Consider the following 20,768-nt stretch of genomic DNA (forward strand, 5'->3'; position numbering starts at 1 on the left):
TGCCCCATTACATTAAACACAAAAACTCTGCTTTTGACTGATGGAAAGAAAATTCACATCACCATGAAGTTTATGTATAATCCTAGATTTCATCAGAAAGAAAAAGGTAAGAAACATATTTTCTTTGTTGTAAGAGCAATCCATTGCAGAACACTAACAACTTCACTCAGTAAGACATAGATAGCTCTAAATAATACTCAAAATGACTGAGATGCACAGTTTATGTGCAATGAAACAATCTATTTTTCACTGCATTTTACACTGTGATATGCCTTAAAAACCTAAGGATATTGATAAATTGTAGATTATTAAAGTGTAAACAAACCTGCCTAATATTTCCTTTTTGTCCGCTCCTTTAAAGAGACAAAACTGAATAGCAACTTCCAAATTGACCACATATTTTTTTATTTTCTATGACTACTCTCCATTATGCAACAGCACACCTTGTCTAGTATTACTGAAATGTATCACGTTATCATGCAGTTTAACACTTCTCTATTTCCACAGGTCTAAGAATATCCTTGTTTCCAAATGCGTTTCTTTATTAACTACACTGCTCTGCCTCAAACGTTTCTATTTTTCAAGAAGCAAAAACAATGACATATATTAACATACAATTAGATTAATAAAAAGGTTTTTTATCTAGAAAGTAAATGTATAGAACTGTAATGAGCAATTTCACAATTTAGAAAGGTACAAAGAAGGGAAGAAAGGGGGTAAAACAGGAGGAATACTACTTCTTTGGTAAGTATTTAATTCACTCGGTTCTAAAAAGAAAAAGCAGCAAAGGAGAGGGGCACCTCATATGCCAGTACAAAGCAGGAAATGTTAAGAACTTCTTAAGTTCACTGTTGGGTTCTACACTTTGTACATAATTCCAAATGCAAGCAGCTGATATTGATGTGCAGGCCTTTGGGCGTAGGGTACATGTAAGACCGCATGATCAGAAATCCACACCCCCCCACCACAGGGAGTAAGGCAACATGCCACAGCAGCAGCATTCTTTCTAAGTTTCAGTCACCTTTTTATTAATCTAATGAAAGGCGTATTCTTTAAAAAAGCCTGATCAAAGTTACCACAAAAGAAGACCGGGCCCTCAAATGGAACATTAAAAGGGAATCACTATAATCATGGAACACCTCCCCTGCCCCGTCATTGCAAACGTCATAGAAAATGGACAACGACATAAAAAGTTAAGATGCCTTTTTCCCTTCCTAACATGGCCTAGCCAAACCCAAAATGGTCTCTTTACCTCTCACTGCTCTTCTGTCCTCTGATCACCGAGTAGATTGGGTGAAATTCAAAATAGTGTTGTTGCAACTGGACACTAGCAGAAGGACTAGGGAAGGTCTACACATGCTGCTGCTTCACAAACCATGCTACAGACCTTGGGAAAAGTTCCCTTAACTTTATCACTTTGTATGTTATCTGCCATCTGCAACTCCTTTGCATCAAGTCATTCACGCCAGCTTCCACGTTCATTCACGCTGCTGTGCTTAAAAACCAGAATCAAGGGCCCCATGCTACTTCTCTCCCCAACAGCCTTGCAGAGATGCTGCCTTTTTAAGTCTGACTCTTCAATCGTTACTTTTTTTTTTCCTAGGAAGGGGTATTTAAAAATCAACTAACCAAACCACATGTACGCTTCCGTGTATCACCACAGGGACACTCTCAAGTCTGAATTACTGCAAAATAACACTATAATTATGCCTTAATTTCACTAACTAATCTCAGATGAGCTTTTAAAAAGTAATTCAAGGTTTACAAGAAAAGCATTTAAAACTGTATTCAAGTGTTATCTGAAGGAAAACCAACATTTATTTATCCTTTTCCAAGCCTAATTCTAAATGAGTTTCCAAGGAAAGACATATCTGCTCCTGATCAAATCAAATTTGGTGACAAATCATAAACCTTGTTAAAAAGAAAAGTGTGGCACTTGAAAATAAATAAAAAGCACAGAAGTTTCTAACCAAACAGGAGGATACGAAGAAATAACATTATCCCTTTGCACAAATCTCTGTCCACAGAGACTAAGCACAATCTAACAACCTTATTCAAATTGCATGCTGCCAATAAAACCAGTACCTAAGACAACTTTTTTCATTATAGCTGTACCTAAATACCTAGGAAAAATAGGTTACTTCTCTTCACACGAAACTGGAGTGCCACCGAGCTCAAATAATGTGGCAGGCTGAGATGGAAGACAAAAATGGGTCTTACTTGGTGTACAAAGACATCAACTGGAGACTCCAAGGGGCTTCCCTCTCGGTTGCTCATGGAGATGAACCCGAATCCCATTCTCACATTGAACCATTTGCAATGGCCGGTTCCGTGCAAAACCTGGGATTCCTCTTCTTCCTGCTCCGGCAACTTCCCGGGCTCGTCTCCACCTTTACTCGCCCCTGCTGAGGAAGAGGGAAAGGCGGGGTGGGGGTGGGGGGTGGGGGGGGGGGAGTAGAAAAAGAAGGAAGGGGGGACAAGATGCAAAGCAAAGAGTTAAATTCTGGTAACATCCTTTTGCCACTATAAAAGGAGTTACTGCGGAAGAAACGGGGGAAAGAAAGCCGAACAAAACAAAATCAAAAGGCAAACGGCGAAAAGCGGTTATTTTTTCCTAAATGCGAAAATAAACAACCTTCAACCAAAATACGTAAAAAAATAAAATCACCGGAGGTTACAGAGAGGAAAGACTGCGTGCGGAGGCTCTCCCTCTCTCTTTGCCCAGGGCAGCCCACGTTTCTGTACATACGTGTATTTTTCCATTTAACTCCATCTTTCAGCCACATTACAGCACAGAACGCGATACTTTACTTGAGTATTGCTGGTTTAAGACTGATCCCATTTCTCAAGAGAAATTCTCAGCCCAATTAGTCTCTCCTCGCAAGGCGCAGGACCGGGGGGCGAGGGGGGAGGCCGGCCGAGGAGGGGTGGAGGAGAGAGAACGAGCAAAATTGGGTAGATTGCACAACTGGTTATTGCACATGCAGCGCCGAAACCACTATTTTCCAACGTGTATCCATCCCTCCTTGGAATAAACTTTCGATTAAAGTTGGGACAGGTGTACGGCCGTTTTCTCATCCCACCACTGCAACTGTGCTTAATCAAACAGGAACAATTCAAACAATAGCCCCCTGAAAGCTTTTCAAGTTGTGAATCGGTGTGGGCGGTACGGAACAGTTTCTGAGCCGGGTAACAATGGGTTTGGAGAAAGCCCCCTTGCGCGAGCTGCTAAAAAAGGGTAATGCATAGTCGGGTTAAAAGGGGGAGGGGGGGAGGGGGGGGGGGGAAGAGGGAGAGAGCGAGCGAGCGAAAATCATAGTAAAACAATAGAAAAAGAAAATTAACCTTCGGCCATGTTGCCCCACGGGCCCTCTGCTCCAAACTCGTGAGATGAAAACTTTCCCTGTGGATCGAAGTGGTCTTCTGCATTAATCTAACATCCTGATTTTGAACGATCGCAAATTTAGCTCGCATGGTCTAATGTGCTTTCCCTCTTTTGATTTTTCCCCTTCTCTCTCGCTCCGTTTCTGGCCCCCTGCGCACACGTGACTTGGTCAATTACATGCTTTCTTGCTACTAATTTCACATCGGATCCTTAAGGGGTTGGCAGGAGGCAGGAGTAGCCAATCGCCATTTCAACCACGCTGACACACCAAAATAATTTATGAATGAACAAGAAATTTCCAACGCGTCTTTTTTTCGATAGCTAATCTGCACGCGCCTTTACGGGAAGCCGAGATGACGTATTATTCTGGGGTGTCTGCACTCCCGGGCATGCACAGGCGCGCAGGGAGGTCCGTGCGGTCCGGGGTGCAGCCCCGAGAGCCACACACGCATGCGAGGGGGTTCTGAGGGTACCCGTGCACGCGCCGGGTGGGGTACGCGCACGCGAGGCACACGCATGTGTATTGCCATGCACTGTGTTGGGAGGCGTCTGTGTTACCGTCTGCGAAAAACACGGGCGTACGTATCACCGGCTCCCCGCGTCCACCTGAGGAAAAGCCGCGCAGAGCCCCCGCAGCACGGCGGGGTCCCGGGCGGGGGGGGGTGGGGGGTGGAATCTGCCTCTCCCTGCGTGTGTGTGCGCGTGTCCTGGGTGCGCGGTGTGCATGCGTGCGCGGTACATGCGTGTGCCGCACGCTACAACCATTTCGCATTCAAATTAAAAGCGCGCCGGAAACGCGGTATCACCTTAATGTGGCCCAGAATGTGCGGGGGTTTAGCGTTTCAAAACATTTCTGGAGGGGGATGGGGCGAGGAATTGTACTTCACAGGTTTCTCCGCCATCTCTTTCCGGGGGAGGGGATGTGATTAATGACTTCCTAAATAAGAGCCCAGTTTTCAAGCCCAGTATTGGAGTGAACCTCAATCAGCAGCGATTGTTCCCCAGGAGGGAGAGGTGGAGGGAGGAGGGCTGACAGAGAAAGGGGATTTGCTAGAAAGGGGGAAGGCGGAAAAAAAAAAAAAAAAAGCCGAAGGAAGAAGACAAAGAGTGAAGGAATAACGCTGACCGGGGACTGCTGTTCTAAGTCTTCGCTGCCAGCGGGGGGGATCCAACTCGGAACAAGCGCCGTGCACTGTGTAACGGGCCCGGTGACGGCCCGAGCGAGCCCTGCACAGCGGCGCTCACTCCGGCTCCCGCAGGTACACGGCTGCCAGCCGCTCCCGAGCCCTTGCTATCGCCGTACTTACGGCCAAACGCTTATTTAAAAATTATTTTTAGGAAGTTAGGTGAGATTCCGTTTTATTTTCCATCTCTCCTGTCTCCTGCGGTGAACAGGTACAGACGAAGGTATGAAAACGTCACGTTTTGCCTCTTCTGTCCTCACCACCGCCTACTCACACAGAACATCGCTCTACATCCAGTATTGTATAACCTTTAAACGTTGCCTATACCTTGTTAAAACCTGGGCTCAATTACCTTCTTACTAACACCCCCCGCCCTGGCATCCTCTCTGATCCCAAGGACACATACAAAGGTATGAAAACATCACATTTTGCCTCTTCCATCACCACCACCTACTCACATAGAACCTCGCTTTACACCCGGTATTGTATAACCTTTAAACGTTGCCTATACCTTGTTAAAACCTGGGCTCAATTACTTTCTTATTAACCCTCCATCCTCCCCTCCCCCAGCATCCTCTCTTATCCCAAGGACACACACAAACAAAAGCCAAAGCCACAAACCGATCCGTGCAGAACCTGAATACAAGGGGTTTATGCATTTGCAAAGCACTTGCTGTTGCTTGGGAAGTGGCGTCGATCAGTCTGCCCAATTAAGGGGGACGCCTTTGCCCCCATGGGCCTGTTTACTCCTTTTGTTGCCTTTCAGGAAAGCGTAAATTCCCCTGCTAGCGCCTCACTTCTGTGTGAAATACCAAGGTGCTCGGTTTGATCGTTTGCTAGAAAGAAGCGAGGGTGGGCAAAAGTGTACTCATACAAGCAGCCTGGCAAGTGGAGCAGAAGCTTTAAATCCTGAAATTCCTTTGCAGTCTTCAACCGTAAATTTCCTATAGGTTATTTCAACAGTGGAGGTCGACTTCCTACACTGACCTGCCTTACTCGTTCGTGCAACATACCACTTCTTTTTGCTCGTAACCTCCCTTCCCCCTTTGCAATACCGATTATTTTACAATATTAAATCAGTAGTAATTTTATATGCTTGGATCTTATGACCGGGACGATATCTAATATATAATAAATGTACGAGATTTTAACACACGTAAACTCTAGTATGAACAAGAAATGAAGGTTACCGGAAGAAAAAAAAAAAAAAAAGCTTAAACCACTTACTTGAAGTGCCCAAGACTACATTTCTTGTAGAAAGGCACGTTTATAAAATACTCTCTCTGCCCCTCCCTTCGAAAAGACAGAAAGTATCTGTTTAACACCGTTTTAAAAGTCTTTATTTTTTCAGCTTGATTTATTTTACCGACGTTTGGTATAAAAATTCCTTAGAAGCTAGAATATTGGTTAAACAGACACAAACGAGTTGACCGAGTTCCTTAATGGACAAAAAGTCTTGTTAGCGAATTGAAATTAAAATTAAATTAAGTTTTCTTAAATGAAGTTAAAAGAAAATTCAGCATAATACGTTCTTCCATGAATAAATGAAAGGCTACAAAACCACCTCAATAAAGTAAAGATATTTGTCGCAAAGTATTTCTTACATTGCAAAATAAATGCAGATTTTGTAAAATGGAGCGGGGGGGATTTGCAAAGGGTCTTTACTGAGATTTTCAGGCCTCCAGTATTAGTGGAATTAAGGTTGGGGTCACTGGACTGGTCACTGGTGTCAGATGTTATCGACTCATTCATTTCCTGCAAGGGACATCAGCCTTTCAAGTTTTGTGGAAGGTAGAGAGCTGCTGCCAGCTGGGAACTCTCCGGGAAAAAAAAAAAAAAAAAAAAAAAAAAAAAAGAAAAATAAAGAAAGAAAAAAAAAAGAACCCAACCCACTAATACCCTTCCAAAATTCATTCGCAAAGAATCGGGGGGAGGGGAAAAGCCAAGAGGATAAAGGGGGAAAAAGCCCTACAGAACAAGCCAGTTTTGTGGAAAAATTAGTTTTATGGTAATACAGTTCTCATATTAAAAAGTGTATTTCTAGCCTTACATTTCGCTAGATTGATGCTAATTTTGGTAAAGCCATTAGGAAGACGATGCTGCAGCTTCCTAATGCACAGCAAGAGCTCACTTGAAACTGTAACCAAAACCAGTGGTGTTGGATTTCCAATTTGTCAACTTCCTAAAACTTTTACAGTCCTAACTCTAGTTTCTTCTATGCCCCAAAACAAAGAAGGACCCCACCTCCAAAAAACAAAACAAAGAAAAAAAAAACCCAAAAACCCGACCAACCACCAAACAAACGCCCGACCCGCGTGCATTTGAAACAAAACGCGTTTTACACTTGAAAGCAGAGCTCGGGGTGCTGCCGCGACTTCCCATTTCAAAGCACAGCCAACATTTCTCGCCGACGGGCAGGCAGGAAAAGCAGGAAAGGCGCCGGCGAGCCCCTGCCCCCTCTTCTTCACTTGCCGGGGCCGCTCGCTCTGCGCCGCGGCCGCCGCCCCACGCACGACAGCGCCAGCCCACGCGCGCCGCTCCCGCCGCCGTGCCCGGGTAAGGCGCCCGTCGTGCTTCCTACGCGGTTTCTATCGAAACCGGCTCTTCCCAGCGCGGAGGGAGGGGGCTTCCCGGCCGCTTCCTCAGGCCAAGGGTCTCTGCCGGTGCTAAGCTCTTCCCGCCAAAACCCTCTCACCTAGGGTTTGGGCGCCAAAACCGCCTTCCCTTTCCGCCGCCGCGAAGCGCCTGGCCGAGGGAGGGGGCTGCCACCGGCCCGCGGGCTCTCGCTTTGGGCAGCGGCCGTGTCGCTCTGGGATGGCGGGGGCGGAGGGGGGCGGGGGTGGCGGCGGCGCTTCCAATCGCTCGTCGCCCGCCGGGGCGCCGAGGAGGGCGACACACGGGCGCCCGCCGGGCGTGAGGGCTCGGCCCAGCGGCCGCGTTCCCTGCCTGCCCGCGGGCGCGGCGGTTGGGACGGCGGGTCTGTCCCCGCAGCCCTGCCCCGGCGCCACGCTTTGCCCTCGGGCTTTTGTTTAACACTTCCAGAAAATGCGGTTTCTTTCCACCGGGTGAGGTGCCGACATGCCTTCCCGCGCGTTTCGGAGAGCAGGCCGGCCGTGCCCGGCCACCGCCCAGCTCTCCCCCTTCCCCTGCTCCGGTCTTGCTGCCCGCGGTGTTATTCCCGCAGGACTGTTATTTAAAAACAACTTTTTAACAAAACACAGCTCCGACCTAGCTGCGCGCTTCCCATGGCTGTGGACGATGAAGGACGGAGTTTGCTCGACGTGCGTCCGCGGGGCACGAAGCTACCCAGTTTATAACGGAGCCTTCGCACCGCTCCCGTACGAACGACGGCTCCTTTCGGGAATCGCCGCTCGAGCGCGGCAGGCGCCTCCCCCCGCCCGCCGGCTGCCCCCCGGAGCACGGCTTTGGGAGCCCCCAACGGCTGCCCCGGCGCTCCTCAGCCGCTGCACCTGAGGTGGGCGCCAGCCGCGGACACCCCCGCGGGCGCGCACGCTCCCCGCAGCCTAGCCCGCCTCCGCCTTCCTCAGGGAGCCGGGGCGGCCCTGGCCGAAGGCTCACGCCGCAGCCTGCAGGCACCGCTGTTCTAATTAGGGGCTGGAGCGCAGTTTCAAACACGCGCTTTACTGACATTCTCTGTTGAAATGAAACGCGGCGGCTGTCGGTGCCGCACCGCCGTGCTGCGCGGTGCGCCCTGCCCGCCGCGGATCGCCTGCCGGCAGCACCGGCGGGTTGCGAGGGGGATTCAGAAAGTGCAGGAAATTGCTCCGATCCCACGCGTGATCCGTGGGCAGGACGCGGGAGGCACCCACTCGGAAAGCTCTGCTGCAGGATGTGGTCTCACGTACATTAACAGTCTCTCAGCTGTGGATTTGCAACTGATAGCGACCGCTTCCCCGGCGGATTTAAGGAGGCTCTAGCCGGTCGTCGTGGGAGCCCGTCTGACAGGGCTAAAACCCGTCCGGGAAGACCGGCACTTGCCGAGGGACCGGACGCACGCCGCTGCCCGCCCGACGTACCCGCGCCGGCGGCCAGCGGCCCGGTCCCGTCGCTTCACCTGCCGCGGTGCCAGCGCAGGACGATGAGCGCGCGCTTCCGCGCCTCGGGCTCCAGCCCGTCTCCTCACCCGGCGCGGCCGCACCCGCACCCGCCTCGGTGTGCGCGTCCCGGCGGGGCGCCCCTCCTCCCCGCCGGGCAACCGCCCGGGTGCTCTCGCCCGCCGCCTGGCAGCCTGCGCCGGCTCGGCAGTGACACGGGGCGCTCCCGCGGCCCCAGCACGCAGGTAAACCGAGCCCCTGCCAGCGCCAGCCCCGGGCTACCCACCGCCGCAAGGGGCGCACCCCGCTGTGCGGGAGCCGGGCCGGGGTGGCTGCCCGGCGTGCCCGGGGCGAGCGCCCGGCGCGTAGCGCAGCGAGAGCGGCCTCCGCCCCCACCCCGTCGGTCACGCAGCGCCGCGGGGGAGCCCCGCACCCCTGCCCGCCGCCCCGCGCATGCGTCGCCGCGGGCGGGCACCCGGGAGGGGCCGCCGCGGGAGCGGGACGGGCGAGCACCGCCGCCGGCTGCGCTGCGCTAGAGGCACGGCGTGGCGGTGAGCCCGGCCGGCGCTGTAACCTGACAGCGGCATGGAAGTAACTCGAGGAGTTAAATTCTAGTGAGTGGCCAGGGTCTGTGTGCGGTGGCGGTGGCCCGGCCGCCCTCTCACAGACCTGTGGGCTCCTACAACTTAAAACATGTATCTGACCCTAGGCTGCTGTAAAACTTTCCTTACATAATTGTTTATTTGTCTTACAGAAGCACAACACTCAAACAGCATCAAACAAGAACTCTGAAGCTTGTGCACAAAATTAATGATTCTCCTCCCTCCCTCCCCAGGAATTAAGTTCATCCGAGTCAGTGGGACACAAGTGCTGCAGTACCTCAGTTTTAGAGATACAAAGTCAGCCATGTAAGACGCTATTAGAGAAGACTGACCTGAGCCTGAGGAGACCTTCTTGAATGACCTCATCGTCTTCTGAGGAACCTAAAATCAGAGAGCTGGAGTCAGTACTGTGTACACTGTACCTGAGTACCATATTTAATTACCTCTTCTCCAGTTTAATGGCTCATTAGAAGGCCATAAAATGCCAGGGCATTGACTTTGTGAAGTGACCTGTAAACTTATTAACTGTTTGAGACTTACCTAGCTCATCAGAACCGCAATGAGATAAACAAGGCACAAGATAAAATCAGCTGCTGTTTAATTTTTTTCTTTCCCAAGCCTCCATAAAGGAGCTACACAGGTGATGACAACAGAGGGAAAAGACACAGATTTGCAGGATATTGGAAGGTGTTTGTTTCCTTTATCAATATTTAATTGCAATAGGTAACCTAAGAGCTAGTCAGTTGTCTTTACTACGCTTAAATTGTACAAATTAAACAGTCAGTCATACTTTGTATATGCTTTAAGAAAACAATAATTCTTTGGGACTCTTTCATCGTCAAAATTGTAACTCGATGCCAATTTATGATCATCAATAGAAAAATGCTTCCAATTATGCCAGTTACATAACCACAGAGCATAATATGTAATAGTATTAAAATCTAGGTCTCTATCTGAATAAAATCAGTCATAAAAATACAGATGTGTAACTTGATTGAAACTACGTGAAAGGTGTACTTTTGATCTAGTTGAGCAAGGCCTGGCTAATTTTCCATAATGCCAATAAAAATATCATGCAGAAAATTAGTACCACAAATGGCAGGAAGCATGAAGGAAAAGACCTTGCTTTGGGAGTAAGCTTGTTACTTAGGCTGTCTAGTTTGTTTATTAAAGATGAACAGATAGGAGCATGCATGAACTCACCTTCTACAAGCCTGTCCACTGTCTTTTGAATAATCTACTTTAACAAAAACCCATCCAAAACAAACAAGGAATTTCAGTATCGTCCTGTTTAGACATAAGCCCCATTCTTTTCTCCTTTAGAGAAATCTGAGATTTGTCTTTTTCCAGTTTAAAAGCACATCCTCAGTTATCCTGATCTTACTCAAAAATGGGATATTCCACTAGGAGTGAGCAAAGCCAGAAGAATGACCCAAGACAAATGAAAATCAAATTTCTCTAACTTCTTTTCCCTTACAGTCAGTTATCCTGAGCCATTTCCAACACCAGGGATTGGAAAAGGGGATGATGGTACAATCTTTTCCAGTGCAACAGCACTGGCAAGCCGATTCAGTTCCTCTTCTTTTGTAGTAACTAAGTTTTCCACTGGAACTGTGTAGACTTCACCCTTGTATTAAACTTAGCTCTGCTTTTACACCTTCAGGCACTGAAGCCCAATCTCTAGTGTCTCCTGCTTTGTTCTGCCAACCTGTGGCTATGTGGCTTTTGTGTCTTAAGGATTTACTTGCATTATTTATGCAACATAATGAAATATGCAAGCATAGAGTAAAGGATCTGTTTTCTTCGCTTTGGCACGTAGTCTGCTTCAGTTTATGAAGGGATTAAAAATAAATATTTGGGGGAGTGGTGTTGAGACTCAAAGGGGAAAAGTAAAGCTCTTAAAAATTGTAGCAGGAAACAGCACAAGTTCAAGTTACTCTTGTTTCCAGTACTGCCATTTCATAACATTTGTAAGCATCATGTATTTTAGTGTGTCACATAAATGTATCAGGTTATTACGCAGAAAAAAGGAGACGTGATTTTTTTATAAAGCAGTTCCGATAAAAATTCCCAATACAATACACAAAACTTGGCACAAGGGATGTTAACTGTACAAAAGCCTGGGCATTCCAATTCCGTGAAATTAACTGGCATGTATTTTACTGCATCCTACTGAAAGCCATTAAGAAATCGGTCCCTGACTTAAATGGAACCAAGTTTGGGCTCCGAAATAGCTCATGGTGAACTCTCCTATGCCTCCTTATGCTATACAGAACAGAAAAATATTTTGGCATTTTAGTTCTGACACTATCTTGGCATTTAAGTGACCTTTTTAACTGCAAATAACCAAATAAATGCTGTTGAGGAATTATGTACTAGATAGCAAGATGTTTTTAGAGAGAAAGTTACTTGCTTTGAAAGCAATCCTTGTTTTAACTATGCATTCACAGCACGTGGAAGGATACTGTAACAGTAGACAAAAAATAATGCAACAGAACACCATATGGAATTATTGCAGGATAGGAAATACAATGAAAAGAGTAGTATCAGTTAAAAACACACCAACAGACATCCAACAAAGGTAAACCCACCTTTCCTTACAGGTAGCACATTCTACAATTTAACTTAACAGCTTATTTTGTTTGTTTTTTGACAACTTACTGGTCGGTGGAAAATACTAGTAAGTTTATACCTATTTAAAAATAAACGTATTATCTTTGATAAGCATTGTTTTGAATTCATTAGCCTAAGCAAGTTTGCTGCCAAAAGATTCAAAAACATTTGCTTGGATGAAAGTAAAGCATACATACATAGTTACCCGATTTCAATGTTATATGCTTTCCTCCAAAAATAAGTTGAAAAGAAAAACTCTGATGTTAAACCTGTTTCTTACACAATCAGTGGTAGTCAAATGACTGATTTCTTCCACAGAATAAAGCCAGCAGTATTTTTTTAAATGCTCGACACTGTAAGTACAACCAGAGTGCAGAAGAACTAGAAAACAAAACCCACCAATAGTTTATTTTTTAACAAACAAATATGACAGTGATGCAAAGGAATAGGGGAAAACCTTTCCAACATTAAAGGAGCTCCTTTAGTAAACTCATCAAGAGTAAAGACTAAAATGGATGAATACTGCAAAGTATATACGAAGTGTTAAGACTTTATATATAGAACCCAAGCATAGAAAGAGCACTAAACATCAGCTTTTAAAATATATATACACACACACACACACACACACTCATCAGATATATTAACTTAGGAAACACATTTAGTAACTAACGAACTTTGCTATCTTTTGAACCAGTCAGTAAAGATTAACTAACACTTTATTCTTGTTCACAGTTCTTGACTGCTGGTAGAAGCACTATGCACACAGTATTTTGATTTCAAACATCACAAAAAAGTGTTGTCTTATACTCTGAATTAACTTGTTTTAACAAGTATGTACATGGATTCCTTAATGTACAATTCTAAATAATGAATTTCCTCCTGAGCCGTTTTCGTTGTTTTAACTCTTTTCCTTTCTGTTTTATTCAGTAAAATATAGTTACTTTGCAATGAACAAATAACAATATTTCCTGAAAATGTACACTCAGATGTCAATGTCCTTATTAAATTACTGGGGAGGGGGGGAATATTTGAAAGCTCTCACAATTTTATTCTTAGTCTAGCCATAATCTTTTTTGCTTTTCTTCCATACTTTTCTTCTTACACTATTACAGTATTTTTCTAGCAAGTGAAGATAAAAGCAAGCATGTGTGAGATGCCAAAACATTAAAAAAATGCTGATTCACAAAAATTAATTAAACAACTAGCAGATTAAAATTTAGTCTTTCTTTACAAATGTCACCCAGTCTTGTCATTGGTCTGAAGGAGGGTAATTACATTTGGAAGTAAATAAAGTAGCTTTGCCACAGTCCAGGTATGCTTTTCTCAGATATAAAAAGAGGCTAAGCATACCTTAGTTTTTAAGAAATGAAGTAAACATTTTTGAAGATCAAGCATCCAGTTATGCACCTTTTAACTACTCGTAAGAATGTCATTTGACTACAGTGAGAACAGGAACAGAGAAAGGTAAAATGTGCTTCCACTATTGTCACAAATCTGATTCTTTTGGGCTATGAAAAGGAGTAATAAAACCCACTGTATCGTAATTGGAGCCAACGAAAGCCGAGCCAACGAAAGCCTCCCAAGTAATAGGATCAAAGTTTCTCAAAATTAAATTATATTATTATATTAGTATTGACAATTATTTTAGGATTAAAAACTATTCAGTATTCAGGTTAAAATTTTAATAATATATACTAAAATTTTAATATGTACTAAAGGAACACGCTGAACAAGATTATTTTTGCTTTACAGATTCAAAAGAGGTATACACAATTCTCACATTTGGTGTATTTGGTATAATCTGCGATTTCATACAGTCTGCATTTGAATGTAGATATATCAAGCAACTATGATAACTAATAAAAAGCAATGTAAAGTATGTTTCAAACAATATTTTGTAAGATTCAAACGTAAGGTTTTTTTAAATACACCATTTAAAAATAAAACACACCGCCCTCTACTACTACTGGTTTTCTACTTCCTTCATTTTTAAAGAATTTCGTTCCCAGTTTACTGTCAGCGTGGGTATATTTAAATTGACATATATTGATTTACTTTACAGCAAATGAAACCATGAGAAAATTACCTTGCGATCTTATTACATCTGTTTACAATCAGATTTTTCTTTGTATTTTTAAAATTGATCAGTATCAGCACTTTGTAAGGCAAAAACCTTTAAAAGCCACAATTCTCAGATCAACATTTTTTTCAGAGCTTGATGACTGGTTTATTTTGTACTTACTTAGTTCTATGAGAAACTGGAGGGTGGGGGGAGAAACACTTTATTTCCCCACTTGAAAACTATTTGCAAACAAAACACCACCAAATTAAGCCCCAAAAAGAAACATGTTAAAACTCAAATTAAAGAAAAAAACATTATGGCAACAAGGTGAGTTCAATGTTTAAGTTTTTAGTTTAAAGAAAAATGCATTTTTTTCATTCTCCCTGATTACACTAAATTGAACATGTATTGTTCACATTCAATGGAGAGATGTTACATTTTCAATCCAGAACTGTACATGCTTTTTCCTCTTGCAAAACTATTATCAAACCAAAATTAAATCTGTTCTATAAACAAATGGTATAACTTATAACTTTTAAGTTATAAAAATACTCTAACCAATTAAGACTTTAACATCACCCCCTCAAAAGTGATAGCACTATAAGAAGTTTGGTTTTTTAAAATATATTCTATAGATTTTTATTTGTTTTTATAACAAATTTAGTATGGTTTGTTCAGACCTCCTTTCTGAGATGTTTTACTTTAATACTTGTTTTCATGGAATTTATATATCTTTCACATATCCCTTCCTTTGCACAGAATTTTTGTTTTATTTGTACATGCCGTTTACCTACATAACACAGAATCTTCTTTCTTGGTTTTTGTTGTTGGTTTTTTTTTAATCACTGAATTATTACTTGAGAGTGTTGATAAAGATGGAATTTTTAAAAATCACGTGTATTTCATAACATGCTCACCAAATACTGCTACGGATATAGTGGATTAAAACAACTTAACCAAAGGTTATAAAAATAAAACAACACATGACTGTCTGCATTTTAAACACCAATATTCACTTTCTTAGATGTATGGATAGTGCAGGGTGTGTGACATTTTTCTCATTTTAACTGGAGTGGACAGCAGTCCTGTATGTCATACCTTCTAACAGTGTGAGTCACTGTTTAACACAACTGAACAAATAAAGTAATGCAATGGTCATTTTTAATGAACTTTTGTGCAGACACATCATGAATTCAAATCAGAAAAAAGCCCACAGGAACATCAGTGATATACAACTAAAATTCCACAGTCTCTAAAATCAAAGATGAAAATCTTGAAAATCAGTGCACACATCAATATTTGAAGTAGGTACAGGGGACACAGCATCTGAAAGAAAAGCAAAATCCTACTATGCATTAGAAAAGTACTAGTGACTACAAATTTTAACAGTGTAATTTGTGGGTATTATCCTTAGGTGTTGCAATACTGCATGTGATCCAAATATACACCAAATATTACGTATAGTAAGTATATTTATTACATACCTTTAGAATATTTATGAAAACATGTTTAGTGCAAATGTGATATTAACATAAAAATTGAAACAATCCCTTCAAATTGTTAAGAACCCTGAATCTTAATTACCGAGACAATAACTACAATGCATATAATAAAATCATAATTGCATACATGTACTAATTACACAGTCCGTTTTTAGGTTACTGCAGAGCGACACAGAGAATGCTGCAGACTGGAAGCAGGATTTTTGGGAAGGGGAGGGCTTTGCTACAAATAACAAGTATGCGCACGAATGCCAAAATGCACGGACCTGCAATTTAACTTTATAAAGTCACAGTATGTATCATCAGGAGAAAAAAAAGGTCTATTCTAAGACCACTGAAAAAGCAGAAAAATGGCTATACACTCTTCCCTTATTTCTCAATTACAAATACTGAATTTGATTGTAGATTGTAATTATTAAATGTTAAATTAAGAAATGTATTTAAATGTTTAAATTTAGATTTATTTTTATCAGTAGTATAAATAATTCCATATTACAGCCACATTCAAGAAAGTAACTGTGTAAAACTACCTCTATTTCTCTGTTAAAATTGACTAGTTAAATATTACACTCCTCGCTTTTCTGTATAATTAAGCTTTTGTTCAACCATGAAAAAACTAGAAACTGATTGCTTGAAAATGAGCTGCATGACCTTTGTCCCTGTTTCTCACCTCTGACCTTTAATTTGAAGACACTGCATATCAATTCATTCTATTTTTAGAAGTAGAATATGAAAATGCCTGTATATTTTTAAAATTATTATTCTCCTGTATAAACCACATCAGGTTGTTTTTGTCTTTTTTTAGCCTCTACACATCAAACCAGAGTAGCGTATTTGCTTTTCATTGTGCAACTGCATTTGAAACGCCCAGTGTGCAATTACAGAAAATGAACACTTGTCTCTGTGGTGGAAAGAAGGCTTTTTCTTTTTTTAAACATACTAGAGATGCTGAAGCACGTTAAAGTGAACTTAGGGAAAAAAACCTTCTAGATTGCATGCCTTCCGAGATTTAACCGTCTTTTATTAAAGAGAGGAAGACAGAAAAAAGCTCATGTCTGTGTTTGTATTGCTGCTAATAGATACTTGTTTTTTCTTGAACCTTCCCCATACCAAGAGTGGTTTATTTTGTTCTCCCCAATGACATGCTGTTTTGATACTAGCTTTCAGCACGCCCTTTCATAAACTGAACCTGTGGTTAAAAATAGCAAATAGCAAGTTCCTGCCCACTTGCTGGTTTCAGCTGCACTTCCATTTTACATAGGTAACACTATGCTTCGCAAGTTGTTTACAAAAAACCTTTATTGCTGGAAGGGCTCTTTCTCTGAAGAAGAAAGCGCTGTAGTATTTCTGTCACTGATTTTGCGACCAGCATTCAGTACCAGAGGGATACGGTGCGTTACATAAAAGCTTTTGGCGAGAGCATTTCCCTACCGTGACCCCTTGCGAACGGTGCAAAAACACGCGAGACGAACAAAGGCGCAAGCACCACCCGCAGCCGTGCCCGCGACACCCGACCCGTCCCGGGGCCGCGGCCGCCCCGACACGGCTGGCGGGATTCAGCACCCCGGCCAGCGGCGGGGAGGAGGGGCTGCCGCCCGCCCCCAGCGCCCCCGGCCGCGCAGCGCAGCGCAGCGCCGCGCCGCCCCGCCCCGCCCCGGCGGCCCTCGCCCCGCCTGGCCCGGCGGGCCACCGGCCTGCCCGACAGCGCAGCGCGCCCGGGCTCCTTCCTGAGGGCAGGACGGTTCCTTTGGAAACTGCCTCCCGCCACGGCGCCCGGCTCCGAGCGGCGCTGGGCGCCTCGCCTGTCCGCGCAGCGGCCGCGCCGTCTTAGCAGCGCTGTCAGCTGTCGCTCAAAGAAAACGCTGCCACGGAGTTACAAAAAGGAAAAAGAGGAGGGACAAGTACTTTAACCACTCGGGCTTTAAAAATGACCTCTGTGCTTGGGGGTGCAAGCTGGAACACTGCTCGTGACTGCATCCTAGCACTGGCTCAGGCAGCAGCCGTTCAGGCCTAGGAGGGAGAGGGTTTGGGGCTTCCTACTTCATTTATTACCATCTTTCTTCTCCTGAAATTTGTAATACATGCCAGCTAATACACTTCAAGATTTAAACAAAAAAACCAAAAAAAGTTTTATCGAAACCGAGATGGCAGCATGCACCCTTTACAGAATGTGTTTTTAAAACAGAGCAGACAACAGCTGGTTTTGTCATACCCCCATGGGCTGCTTTTACTACAGCTGCATTTTTGTAAGTACTACACGGGACAAACATCAGCCACCATCACAACTTTTATCACTACATTCGTTTCACTACAGCAAAGGAAACTTGGCATCCTGGTGTATTAATAATTAAGATCATAATTTAATTCAATATTGACTCTTGCTACTCTACACCAAGGGGAAAAAAGCCCATCATCGTTCTTTAAAGAACTACAGCTCAGTTGCACAACTTATAAATGGTTTGTCAAACAAACCTGTCAGTGCTGCCTCCTCTAAAGCTTTAACGCTTTTCAGTGTTCTAAGAATAAATGACTTGTAGTTTTGTAAAGCAAAGCATACAGGTATCAGCCTAAGCGTAAACATACCCTACTGCATTTTAGTACAATACTATATCCCGATACCACTAAAACTACACAACTGTATTTAAATGAACTACAACCAAATTTAACTACAATTGTTTTTTAGTATCTGATGACTTGTTCATGACAGGAAATTTCTCCATACTTGCAATTACAAGTAGTGTTTCCAGGCAAGATGTGAAATTCCAACACAGGCTATTAGATGGGGCGGGGGGCACGGGGGACACGGCACTAGAGCAGCCCTGTGTATGGCCTATTTAAGAAGAACAGAAGGATCAGTTATGTAAGGAAAAAGCATGAAGCCTGTAAACAAACGGGTAGAGCGTGCTACTATTTCGTCCCATCACTGTAAGGACATCATACATAATTTACTCACAACCATTAACAAGGTAACAATTGGCAAGAGAGAAACAAGTAAATTAATCAAATCTCTTCAGGTAGTATGTTTATCAGATGAAAACGGGCAACTCCCTCACGTTAAAGCGAAAAGATTTAAAATCAACCTAGAGTTTTCAGGTTTATTTAGGAATTTTGCATTTTATAATAGCCTGGGCAAAACATTTACGTGCACTGCTGCCGCGTGGTTATTTTTAGGTTAATGTACTCATCTGCTGGCCGTTTGGCTGACCCTCACTGTGCGACTGCCCCAGCCCAACGGCCGCAGCCCGGTACCGGGGTTGCGTGGTCCAGCCCCGGCCCGCCCGCCGGCAGCCCGCCCCGCCCCCGCCCCAACCGACTGCGCCGCCTCTCCCCCGGGCGTGAAACCAGACAAGGAGAAACAAGGCGTTGTGGAGGCACTTCTTGCAGTTTTATTTCTTCTCCTTCGCGCTGCGTCCCGTCGGCACCGGCAACTCCGCCTCAGAGCCGGCCGTAAGGCTACATGTGACCGTTACCTGGGAAGCCCGCCCGCGGCACCGCCGGCGGGGACGCGGCCCCGCCGCCTCCACACCGCCCCGGCTCGGCCCTCTCCCCGCAGCCCCGTGGGGCGGCCGCCGCAGAGGGAGGGCAGCGGCCGGCTGCGACCCCTCGCTCCCTGCGGCGCGGCAGGGAACCATTCAAAATGGCGGCCCCGCCACCACTCACGTTTAAACCCCCCGCACCGCGCACACGGCGCTACGTGTGACACCCGGCAGCGGCGCCCGCCCCGGCCCCTCGCCCCCGCCCGCCCCGGCGGTAGTTACCACAGGGCGGCCAAACCCCGCGCCCTCCGGGGCGCGCCGCCGCGGCCCCATCCGCCGCTCCCCGGCCGCCTCACGGCGGACGCGCCGCCCGGCGGGTCCCGCGCCGCCGTCCGTCCACTCTTCTCCCCGGCCTCCCCTTCCGCCCCGGCCGCCGGGCCCCGGTCGCCCCGCGCCGCTCCCCGCCCGCCCCCCCCCTCCACCGGCCGCGGCGGCTCGCCGGGCGGTCACCGCCATCCGGCGGCGGGGCGCGGGCCGCCCCCTGGCGTCGGGCTGCCGCACCATCCCCGCGGCCGCTGCCCGGCCGTTAACTCGGCCCCGGCCGCCGCCGCGGCGGCGCTGGCGTCTCTCGGCGGGGCGCTGCGCCCCGCGCCCCGCTCGGCGGCGGGGGCAGGCTCGGTCCCCCCACCCTTCCCCTACTACGACCGCTGTCGTCGTTCGCGTTTGACGTGCGGAGCGGCCCGGCACCCCCTTCCCCCCGGCCTGGAGGGGGAGCCGCGGCTCGGCTACCGGCAGCCAGCCGGCAGTGGCGGCTCCGGCTCCGCTCGAGGGCAGCGGCAGGCGGCGGCGAAGGGAAAAAAGGTGCGAACCCGGAAGTACACCCGCCACGCCGCCCGCAGGGAAGCACCAGCGCCCCAGCACAACAATGCGGGGCCACTTCGCCTCCGCCCGGCGCAACTTTTCCTCCAGGATCGGGAAAACCCGCCGGCCGCCCCCTCCCTGCAGCCGCCCGCGGCCGGCGGGAGGCGGACCCGCGCACGCCCCGGCAGGTGCGGCGCCGGCGGGAGGGCGAGACCCGGCGGCGGCCGCGCCGCGAAGGAGAGGTGAAGGGAGCTCGCTTACCTCCCGCACGCCATGGTGGCCGGGCTAAGCGGGGCTGCGCCTGCGGCTGCCGCGGTGGGGAGGCGAGCGCGGGGGCTGGGGGCACGCACCCACCGACGGGCACCCCTGGGGGCTTTGCCTTCTCCCGAGCCGCGCGGAGGAGGAGGAGAGAGCGAGGCGCTGCGGCAGGAGGGAACCGGTGCTCACGCCGGGAAGGCGGCGGTAGCCGGCGAGGAGGGGCGGCGGTGGCGGGCAGACGCGGCCCCAACGCTGGCTCACGCCGCAGCCGCCGCGCACCTGCCCGCCGCCCTCCCCGCGGGCGGGCCGGCGGGCGCCCGGCGGCTGCGCGCGGGGGCGCTCGAGGGCAGCGCGAGCCGGCGGGCGGGGCGGGGCGAGGCGGGGCCGCCCGCGCCCAACGGGAGCCGCCCGCCGCGCCCCGGCGCCCGCGCGCAGCCCTGCCCGCGCCGCCCTCCCGCGCCGTCCGCCTCCTCCCGCCCCGCCCCCCCCCGCCCCCTTCGCGCGTGGCAGCACCGCGTGGGCCCGGGTCAGCTCACCGCCCCTCGGCCTGCGCTCGGAGGGGTCGAGGGTTCCCCGCCCCCGGGAGCCCGCCCGGGGGCCCAGCCCGCCGCCGGCCGCCTCCTTCCCCCGCGCGGGGAGGCACCTCCCCGTCCCACGGTTGCGCGTGGCGGCGGGCGCTCGGCTTCCGTGATTGCACCGGCTCCGCTGCCCCGGCACCGGACGCCCCCGGGGCAGCGCGTGCAGGCCGCTCGCGCTGCCGCCCACCC

The 20,768-nt window shown here is 47.7% G+C and overlaps 1 protein-coding gene and 1 long non-coding RNA gene across 5 annotated transcripts in view; one reads left to right on the top strand and one right to left on the bottom strand.

Annotated features, from left to right (window-relative positions):
* LIN28B (lin-28 homolog B) overlaps positions 1-20,379 on the bottom strand; it is a 104,934-nt gene extending 84,555 nt beyond the window's left edge. The window contains exons 1-3 of one of the 4 annotated variants that reach the window (XM_056344318.1): positions 20,005-20,379; positions 9,559-9,607; positions 2,221-2,402 (exon numbers count right to left, since the gene is read on the bottom strand). In XM_056344318.1, the coding sequence (XP_056200293.1) occupies positions 2,221-2,402; positions 9,559-9,592 (216 nt within the window). In that variant the 5' untranslated portion in view covers positions 9,593-9,607; positions 20,005-20,379. Of the gene's footprint in view, positions 1-2,220; positions 2,406-3,345; positions 3,716-9,558; positions 9,608-20,004 lie in introns of those variants that run through there. The other 3 variants (XM_056344316.1, XM_056344319.1, XM_056344320.1) reach the window with 3 other exon arrangements.
* LOC130151703 (uncharacterized) lies at positions 6,078-10,204 on the top strand. Its single transcript, XR_008822674.1, has 2 exons — positions 6,078-7,125; positions 9,460-10,204. It is a non-coding gene; the product is annotated as an uncharacterized LOC130151703 (long non-coding RNA).
* Positions 20,380-20,768: the final 389 nt, after the last annotated feature.

The sequence above is a fragment of the Falco biarmicus genome, chromosome 6 (genome assembly GCF_023638135.1).
Source record: "Falco biarmicus isolate bFalBia1 chromosome 6, bFalBia1.pri, whole genome shotgun sequence".
Classification (NCBI taxonomy): Eukaryota; Metazoa; Chordata; class Aves; order Falconiformes; family Falconidae; genus Falco; species Falco biarmicus.